Source organism: Onychostoma macrolepis, chromosome 05 (genome assembly GCF_012432095.1).
Source record: "Onychostoma macrolepis isolate SWU-2019 chromosome 05, ASM1243209v1, whole genome shotgun sequence".
Classification (NCBI taxonomy): domain Eukaryota; kingdom Metazoa; phylum Chordata; class Actinopteri; order Cypriniformes; family Cyprinidae; genus Onychostoma; species Onychostoma macrolepis.
The window spans coordinates 20,789,373-20,799,353 of record NC_081159.1 but is presented as its reverse complement, the minus strand read 5'-3'; the positions used below and the strand labels follow the sequence as shown (position 1 = coordinate 20,799,353).

The 9,981-nt window shown below is 37.4% G+C and overlaps 2 protein-coding genes across 5 annotated transcripts in view; one reads left to right on the top strand and one right to left on the bottom strand.

The window, feature by feature from the left end:
- Nucleotides 1-91: 91 nt before the first annotated feature.
- Nucleotides 92-1,767, bottom strand: spaca9 (sperm acrosome associated 9). Its single transcript, XM_058774734.1, has 4 exons — nt 1,637-1,767; nt 1,344-1,506; nt 564-766; nt 92-401 (listed from the first exon to the last, which is right to left on the bottom strand). Exons 2-4 carry the CDS (start codon nt 1,485-1,487, stop codon nt 104-106), a joined length of 645 nt encoding a protein of 214 aa, XP_058630717.1. The 5' UTR covers nt 1,488-1,506; nt 1,637-1,767; the 3' UTR covers nt 92-103.
- The window catches only part of ak8 (adenylate kinase 8), a 30,621-nt gene continuing 22,398 nt past the window's right edge, over nt 1,759-9,981 (top strand). Inside the window, exons 1-9 of one of the 4 annotated variants that reach the window (XM_058774733.1) lie at nt 1,759-1,858; nt 2,194-2,333; nt 2,409-2,490; nt 2,738-2,787; nt 3,175-3,285; nt 4,305-4,373; nt 8,137-8,218; nt 8,383-8,454; nt 8,881-9,084. In XM_058774733.1, coding sequence (XP_058630716.1) covers nt 2,250-2,333; nt 2,409-2,490; nt 2,738-2,787; nt 3,175-3,285; nt 4,305-4,373; nt 8,137-8,218; nt 8,383-8,454; nt 8,881-9,084 — 754 coding nt within the window. In that variant the 5' untranslated portion in view covers nt 1,759-1,858; nt 2,194-2,249. Of the gene's footprint in view, nt 1,859-1,906; nt 1,982-2,193; nt 2,334-2,408; nt 2,491-2,737; nt 2,788-3,174; nt 3,286-4,304; nt 4,374-8,136; nt 8,219-8,382; nt 8,455-8,880; nt 9,085-9,981 lie in introns of those variants that run through there. The other 3 variants (XM_058774730.1, XM_058774732.1, XM_058774731.1) reach the window with 3 other exon arrangements.

The window sequence follows — 9,981 nt, the reverse complement described above, 5'->3', positions numbered from 1 at the left end:
TATTTGTGTCATAGTCGTCGATTTTTAAAATGGTAATTGTAGATTTAATAATACTTTGTGTGACAGCTCACTGTAATACATGCGTAAGTGTTGAAGAAGTGTTTTATCTCCTTGTATTTCCTGGTGGCTTCCAGGCTGGTTTTCCAGCATGCCAGCCACCTGCACCTTTTTTATATCTACTCAGTTTGTTACTGGTGTCTTTATCAAGGTCTTCAACCATCTCTGCATTTTTTGCAAGTGTTTGTTGAGATGTTTCTGTAGCTGTTGGAGTGACATGCTGAGCACCTCCTCTGCTGTAGTTGTTGAGGAGGTCTAGAGCCAGTGGAATCACACTCACAATCCCACCATAGAAATTTCTTGCTTCATCACAGCTTAGCCGGTTGATCTCGTTGTGTGGGTAGCTGTGAAGGAGAAAAAAAAAAAAAAAAAAACTCCTGAGGTTTGTCACCATGTGATTTCAATCAGTGTCCAAAATAGACTATAGCATCCTTATGCTGGATAATTTAAATATAAATTTAAATAACTAGTGTGAAATTTTTTATTTTTTTTTCCTGTCACTTAACTGTGCTCTTAGCTGACTGATGTTGCTGCTGGGGCTCAGGATCTCCCTGCAAGTGTTCAGGCCCTCACTAAAAGTGTTTCTGCTTGACAGTGAGGACTCCAGATGTTTTAAAACTCCTTCAAGATCAGAAATAATTTCCAAAAAGAGCAAGAAGATGCGTCTGTCTGTTGAATTGGTGCAGTGGTGATTCATGTACCTTTGGACCTTTAAAGGAACTTCATTATTTACTAAAAAGGTCAAACTTGAGATCAGTGGTACAGTCCGTGTAATTACATTAGTATGTACTTAGTGCAATAATATTATGTGGAACTTTTAAGTATACAAACGCTGCTGTTTGAAAGTTTGGGATCAGGAAGGTGTTTTTATTTTTTATTTTTTAATTAATTAATTAATACTTGTATTTAGCCACATAGCTGCTTTCTACATTATTAATTATAGGAAATGTTTTTGAGCACCAATTTAGCATGTTAAAAAGCTTACTGAGGAATTTTGTGACACTTTAAACAGCCTGCCATCACAGGAAAAAAAACAAAAAAAAAACATTTAAAATGTACCAAAATTGCTTTAAATTTTAATAATATTCCATTAATGTTTTTCTGAATTAAATAAATAAATAACGTTAAATAAATAAAAGCAGCCTTGTTGAGCATTAGACATTTTTCCAAAATGTTAAAAAATCTTACCGTCCCAAACTTTAGAACGATAGTGCACTTATTGTGTAATTTTAAGTAATTATAAGAATCTTTGACCATAACACCGTAAAGTGTGAATAAATCATCACCTGTGTCACGGTGGAGACAGGCTCAGTTTTGTCCCTGGCGTGCTCCCTCGAGCGCTCAAGAGCCGTTATAAATATAAACTGCTGTTGTTTGAAAAGTTTATACTTCTGCTCAATGGAAAGTAGCTGCTCTCTGACGTCAGTCATCTCAATTTTAGTAGTTAACCTGTTTAAAAATGGATGCAGTGTTTAAGTGCAGAATAAGAACTTGTGCAGTGCAGAATTTTATTATAAAGATGAGCGATTTTAACATAATGTAAAAAGAAATAGTATTCATGACATGTATTAGAACTTACCTGTATCAGTAGGTATTATAACGGCATATCAAATTTCCGCACAGTCGCTAACGTTACTGTTTCTGTGTAAGTTAAGTGAATTTGTGTTGCTCAGTAACAAGAGTATGATACTCGTGCTCCCTCTGTTGGTGGTAATTGGTAGACCAAGTTACCAATGGCAACGAAGTGTAACAAACGCATGCGCACAGCTAACTAGCAACAACTACTACGGTTCAAGCCAAGGTAACATTAAATATGTTTATTCATTTTAATTCTCCTTTTTAATCAAGTAGCTAAGCGGTTCCTGTTACATTCATCAGATTTCCCCTATGTACCATAATTTCCGTCATTTGTTCTGTTTGAAAGGTAAATCCGAAAACTTCGTTTGTTTACTGGTATTTTGTACGTTAAGTTACTGACTGAAGAAAAAAAATACACGTCTCATCATCCTCAGAAACCTTCTCCTTCAGTTTACATAAGTTTAAGAGTGTTTTCCCGCTTTGTACACGTTTAGTCTCATAAAAGACTACTTTATGTGTTTTATTACGTTGAAGGCGAACTAATTCACATTTTTACAGTTATTTACAGATTTCCAAGTCTTTGGTGAGCTCTCTGTGTCGTGTGGTCTTCAGTGATGGATGCGACGGTACGGCCCCTCAGAATCCCTCCTGAAATGGCCATTTATGCAGAGAAACATGACATATTTCACCTGGTCCAGGTATAGACATTTAACTAGACAATGTTTAACAAGTTTATGAAGGAAATTTGAATCAAATAAATGATTCTTTTGCAGACACTAGTGAGAAATTTGATGGTGGACAAACCAGAGGACCCCATTCAACATCTGATTAACTTCTTGAAAAGGGACAGTGTTGGTAAGGTATTTTTTTTTTTTTTTTTTTTATTTGCACTGTTGATAAATCCTTATTATTTAAGTTAGGTAGTATGAAGGCAATGCATTCTTATAATAATACATCCTTTACCACAAGATGGCGCAGTCGTACAGAATATCAAATAAAAACCGTAACGTAAAGTTAAAGGATCTGTAAATTTCCAACTCATTACGGCATCAGTAATGTTTTGTGGACAGTTCATTAATTTCAACAAATATATTTGTTCCAGTGCCAAGAATCATATTGTTAGGTCCTCCAGCGTCCGGGAAAAGAACCATAGTAAGTGCATCATTTGAGTAGTAATTCAATTAATTTCTGCAATTTAAACTTTGTTACAGTTGAACTGTTCTAGTGTATATTTTTCTCATGTATGTCTTTTAAAGTGTCATCCAGCATTGCTAATGCTATTCTCCCTGTAAATAACTCGGCATGCATTATATTTGTTTCTTTTGTGCAAATTTCCTTCAGTTTTGAAATTTATTTATAAATACACCTGTCATATCAATCAGACTTATATTTCAATCTGATATTCACCATAGTGACTGCATCAGGCCTTAGTGATCCCAATACTGCTTCAGTCATCTGTACAGCGTTATCTGTTCCGAGTATTTTCATTTCTGTCATTTTATACAGTGCTACAGATTGTCCTCTTTTGTCTTGTTGCAGGCTAAAAAGTTGTGTGAGCACACACAGGCTATTCACGTAACTTTTAGCGATATCTTAAAGGATGACAGTGACTTAACCAGAGCTGCACGGCAGTACCAAGACAAAAAACAGGTGGGGTCTCTCTTTCTCAGTCTTTGTCCTTTCTCTTGAAAACACATATACTTCTATAAGGTTTACCATAGACTGTTATGAATTGCCTTTTTAGGAGGCCTAGAAGATCTGTTTGTAAGCTTGTGTGTACAACATGTTACTGCTTAATGGCAAACTATTTTCAAGGAAAAGTAGTCTGGAATGCCTTGATCATGATATTCACTGTAGATGTATAAGTAGGAAAGGTAATGTTGTCAGCATTTGCTACACTCTCTGGATGCCAGTAATTGCTGTCTCGGTGGTATTGTAAAGACATAGAACTGATTTTGTCTGAAGTCTGATCATGCAAATGCAATGCAGGCTAGTTAGTCGATAAATCAGCAGAGTTGAATAGAATTAGAAGAAAAGAGAGAGATGTGCTTAGGAAAAGTGCCTCCCAATGGTTTAATTATTCTAATTATCCTCTCACTTAAACTCGCCGTGGCCTTGAGTTTAAAATAGAACGATCCAAAAGATTCCAATTATTATCATTTTCACAAAATTCACAAAGGAGAGTGAGATGAAAGCAGCAGAGGATGTCATAAATAATTAGAGATTCAACAGCATATTTGAATGTATTTGTTTAATAATAATTGTATTGTTTTGGTGGACACTGACAGTCGTTTACCATAGAACAGATATATCTCAGGTGGGTATATTAGGTAGTGTTAGAAGCACACAAATGACAGGTCAGTTGGTTTATATTTCTGTTTGACTCTGACAAGTGTTATTAATTATTAAATTTCAACATTTTTAATATTTACTCTCTGACTGTACTGATTTGTTGGTCTAACATTATATTAATATTAATAATATAATAATATTATTAATATTGTCCTCATTTGTAAGTCGCTTTGGATAAAAGCATCTGCTAAATGTCTGAATGTAATATTATATTAATATATAGAATCTGATTTAGACAAATTATTTAAAAAAAATCTTAATAACTGAATTTGAATAAAACATTTACTCACGTTTTTTCGTTAATGTTGGTCTGATAGAAGATCCCCAAAGACCACTGGAGACAGTTGATTCAGCAACGCCTGTCAAAACAAGACTGTGTTCGACGGGTAAGGACTTTTTTTTTTTTTTTCATTTATTTACTCTTATTTCTTTTGTAATTAATTTAGAAAAATTAACACTGAGCGTTTGACTCAAATTGTCTAAAATGTGGAAAAAAAAGAAAGTGAGAGAAACATATTTCCATCGTGAACTTGCACGTAACCTCCACGTTTTGAACTGCGTATATTTTTACAAGCGTGATGCCCAAATAATTTGTCGTATTTTTTCTTTATTTACACTCAACCTTCTATGATAAATAATTAGACGTGTGTTTCTCCGCCTCCCTTGAGGACTGCTGGGATGGGTCTCGGGGAATGCAAGACTGCTGGTGAGAGTTCTCTGAGGAAACCTTTCATCACCAGCGGGCCCCTCACCGGCTGCCAGTTACATGTGATCTCAGTACTAATGCCACTTAAGAGCCTCACCGCTGAGGTGTCCGTTCACGTACACACTCAGATCTCACACCCTTTTGATTCCTCCTTTCATCTCTCCATCAAATCACACAATCAATCACGGTCTCCCTGATCGTGTCTTTCTCTGAAGTGTCAGTTTCTTCTGTGCGGCCGCACGGAGGAATATGTAAATCGTCCGACTCCAAACAGCATCTCCTTTTATTCCTCACTAAACTCCGCAAATGGCTTTACTCAGCCAAGAATCCCATCGCGAAAGTTTTTTCGCTTGGCATCCTTTAACTTTCACCTTTTAATCTCAGTAGTTTGTGATTAGCGACTGCTTTGAATCTAGTAATGGATGTTTATCCCTTCAGGCAAACTGTCTGATAGTATTTATCAGGTTATTTAATTATTTTTCTTCCCGACTGATCTGCATATGAGCGGAGGATTGAGGTAGAGTTTTTCCTCTGTAGATTTAGACACCTGACAAAGCATCTCTGCCTCACCATGAGGAGCCTTCATCTCATGGTCTCTTGCTTCGCACACACTTAAATGGGCCAAAGAATGGAATGATTGACATGTCACATCACCACTGGAGCCTAGACAGCTAAGCTTAATTGCTCTGCCTCGGATGCCTACGTGTGTGTGTGCTTGTCTACCTGTTTTTCCAAATTAAGCAACAATGAATGTTAATCATGCCTAATCTAGGTCATCTAGTTCATCTCTGCCTGTCACTGCTTCTCAAGCTGTCTTAATTCTTTCTCCCTCACTCTCTCGTTCTCTCATGAGGCTGCTGTTTGTAAAACTTTAGACTTGTGGAAAATGGAGAGAGGGAGCATAGGTAATGAATAGTGATTTAAAGTAAAATGTCAATTTAATGAGTGCCTTTCAGTCCTGGAAAAAAAAAAAGATGGACCGTGAAGTAAATTAGAAAAATAAGAAGTAAGGAAGGAAAGAAAGAAAGATCATGGGGCGCATGTCACAGTCATCTGGATCCCTAATGAGGCCTCCAAATAAAGTTATGCTGTTTGAATTTGCATAGCGTCTGTAATTCTATTTTGAGGGAGAAAGGAGGAATCTAAAGGAAACTTTGCGAATGAAATGAATGATATTGAAACTTTTTGAGAACACACAATGCAGATAATGCTTTACGGATATGCTTTACCTGACTGTTTTATATATATATATCTCTATATATAGATATAGATATATATATCTATATATAGATATATATATAATAATCTGATTTAATTGAACAACAATAAAAGAATTCAGGCAATTTCTAAAGTTTGGGGTTGGTAAGATTTAAAAAAAAAATGTCTTATGCTCACTAAGGCTGTGTTTATTTGATCAAAACAAATATAAACATAATATTGAGAAATATTATTACAATTTTAAATGGCTGTTTTCTATTTTAATACATTTTAATATGTATATATTTTAATATGCAATTTATTACTGTGATGGCAAAGCTGAAGTTACTGAAGCCATAACTGATGTGTCTCATTGTTTTTCCAGTGTTTTCCACTGCGTACTGCATTTGAGAAGCCATATCAAATTAAAAGAAATATTTTTTTTAAAAACTCATGAGACCTTGAACTCATGAAACTTCATTTAATTTTTTATTTTTTTTAAAAACAAGCGCAAAATATAAATTAACCACATAATCAGTGGTTAACAGCTAAGTGAACAACTAATTGAGATCTAATTGTAAAAGTCAAGTGGAGTGTTTTGCAGCCACTCATGCTGCCATATTGTCGGTCTACTGTGTGGGGGAGCTGCGTGTCGGGGTCTGTGAGTGACATGTCAGGGCGCCGCTTCTGCTCCCCTGCCTTGCCTGCTGTTGGGCTGGCTGGTGACATCTGCTCCATGCATGTCCCTCCTGTGATAGCTGGCCTCACTGCAGATGTTCCAGTCCTGGGGTCTCTGTCTGAGCCCACTGCTACAGCACCACGGCCTCTTTTGATGTGGGGATGAAACGGAATGAAACAAGTCGCAGTGGGGCTCGGTGTTCAGATGTATGTGTGTATTGGAGTTAATGTTTGCATAGAGCGTGTATGTGTGTACAGAAGTTTTACTGAAGCAAGTTTGGACTCTACCTGTCGGTCTCCTTGTCAAACCTCTGAATGCCTACAGTTGCATATTTGTATATAATCCTCAACTGATGTCTGTGTGTTCTGTAATAAATATTATTTCACCATGTTCTTTTAGAAATGCTGACATTTAAGGTTCTTCATAGAACAAAAGATGCCAATATAAAGAACCTTTACTTTTAAGAGTGTACTGACATTTGTAATTCAAGAGGCTGTGGTTTGCTCAACATCCACCCTGTATTTTTCCTATATTCATGACAGTTAGATTGTGTAGGCTAGAGGCCTTTCAAGCAATTTGTGAGTCAGGCCCTGCTCATGGGCTTCCCAACCACAGAGGCAATCAAATGCTTAATGGGAAAGTAAGTGGGAGGAAACTTGCGCGCTGAGATCAGGTGAAGCAAAGGATAGGTTTGCCGTTAAAGATCAAAGCCTGAAAAAACAAAGGCTGATATCAAACAGACACTCGAAACTCGGCAGCAAAAACCCACAGCTCCTCTGATAATACTTAGATCTATAAATGTTTGTTGCATATATTTATTTATTTTAAGATTATTCGCTGCAGTAATAAGTTGGCCCCTAACAAGCACTTTTGGGAGATGGTTCTTTGACTGTTCTTTATTTTACCGCACCATTGCACAGCAAGCCTTGGGATTTAGGAGACTATTAGAGAGGAGGATTTTTTTTTTTTTTATGGATTTGGAGCTAATGAATGATATGCATACGGTTTCCTTTCTTCTTATGTTATTTTTATTGCTAAGTGAGAACTGTGAAAAAGAGCTGGAGAATTAGGCACATTTTCAAGGTTTTTATGGATTTAACCCTCCATTTGCCTCCCTGCATGAGACCCCATATGGGCCAGTTTTACTCCTTATTCATACAACAATTTATACATTCATTATTTAGACTGGTACAGGGCAGCAATTTATATGAATTATTCATATAAAATTATTCATTCAAAGCCTATTACTGTTTTTTTAAAGTATTTTTCCAGGCAGGATATTGTTTTGCTCATATGAAAACAATTTTAAACAACAATTTAAGCACAGTAGCTGACCATGGGGAAAAGCAAGTGCATTTATAGAAATGTAAACAGAAAAATTGTGTGCGTGTGTGTGTGTTTAAGACAAAATGCAAGGTTTCAGCTGTGTTAATAGCAGAAGGCGTCAGCATCGTCTGTGTCAACAGCAGAGTTGGACTCTGTCACCAGAGAGTTGGGTTATTGTTTAAAGCAAATTATTTGTTCCTTCTCAAGAGAAGTATGTGCATAACATGAATTGTATTTCCAGGGCTGGGTTTTGGAAGCCATTCCCAAGACGCAAGAAGAGGCACTATGTCTACAAGAAGCAGGCATCAGCCCAGATCATGTTGGTTAGTGGCATGTTGTCCAAACACTTTGTTGTTCCCAACTGAAAAACAAGAGGTTTGAATCAGGACTCGATAATGAGACCGGCCAAATATCCCTCTCGGACTCACTATCACTCCCCAGAGGATATGTCAAACTCTAGCGTTTTCTTTTAACTCTTTCCTCACAGTGATGCTGGAAGCTCCTGATGTCGTCCTGATTGAAAGGAGCTCGGGCAAGAGGATAGACCCTGTCACAGGAGGTAATGTCTGTATGATCATTACACTTTTCTTAGTTCAGAGAGTGGGACTGCGAGACAGGCAGCCAACATGCACCCTTGTTAGAATGCATATCATTATCTGTGGACCTTGACAGCGCTCAACCTGTTTGCTGAATCCCAAACGGGCCCTGTGTGTCCTCGGGGTTTTGGAAAGCCGAGCTGTAATGAACAAAAGCCAGAGCTCCCTGCAGATTTGTGATGGTGCGAATGCACCAGTTCCACGTAATTGCCATTTTCCCTTTTGTTTGTTTATGATCTCTGTTTATGAATCTTTTTTAGGAGAGTCACTGTCAAAATAAATGCTATGATAAAAATGTTTGTATTTTACACACAAGACTTAAACCTCAGCACATATACCCTGGTGTATAAAACATGACCTTACCCACATGTTTCCTTTCTATGTTTCAGATGTATATCACGTCACCTTCATGTGGCCTGAAACTGAAGAGGTCGCACAGCGTTTAGAAACACCCAGTACACTGATGCCAGCTGATCTTATAGCCAAAAAGCTGCAGAAGTTCCACACAGAAGCTCATGCTCTGAAGCGCACATACCACAGCTGCCTGAAGACCATCAATGCTGACCAGCCCCATGTAGACGTCTTATCACAGGGTAAACGTCATCAGCTTCACCTGGTCTGGTACCAGTACCATTCATCTGCATTACTTCTCCCAAAAATGAAAAAATCGATCATCATTTACTCACCCTCATGTTGTTACAAAACTAAATGACTTTCTTTCGCTGAACACAAAAGAAGATATTACTGGTACAGTAACTATATTGTATGGGCAAAAAAACAACAACAAAAAAAAAAACTTCTTTTGTGTTCTAAATAAGGTCATACAGGTTTGGAATGATATATAGGTGAGTAAATGGTGACCAAATTTTCATTTTTGGCAACATTTTGGCTATCGCTTTAAATTAGTGTTTACAGATCTTCTTGTCAAGCTACCCGTTATCACTGACTTTGAGGTAAGAAATTCATATTAGGTGGAATTTTCCATTGGTTTCTAATTCAATCAAGTCATTTGAATTCAAAACATAGACTGTATCTCTAAAAATGTCTCCAGATTAGGTTTAGGTAGGTCACTGAGTTCCATTTAGAGCTTTTTAAAAATTTCTACTAATATCACCTACTGTGATGAACCGAGATCTACCGCCCCTATTGGTCGGAGGTCAGTATCGCAGCGGCTGCATTCAGAGGCAGTGATTGACCTGCTTGTCAGGCACTCTGCCAGTCGAGGAGGTTGCCTCAGGCAGCTCTGCAGGCACAGACTATCCCATGAGAACCTGGGCAGGGATGAGCGGTCCTCGCCAATTACATTAAAACCATCTGAATACAACCTGTCTAAATATTATATCGCTCAACTTGACAAAATAATTTTGTCACTTCCCATCCTTTAGTTGTGAGGTAGAGCCAGGCGGTGAATATTTAAACCATTCTTTGCATACATCACTTTGACTGTAGCATTAGGCAGGTTAGCAGCATTTTGTGAAATTCATACCACA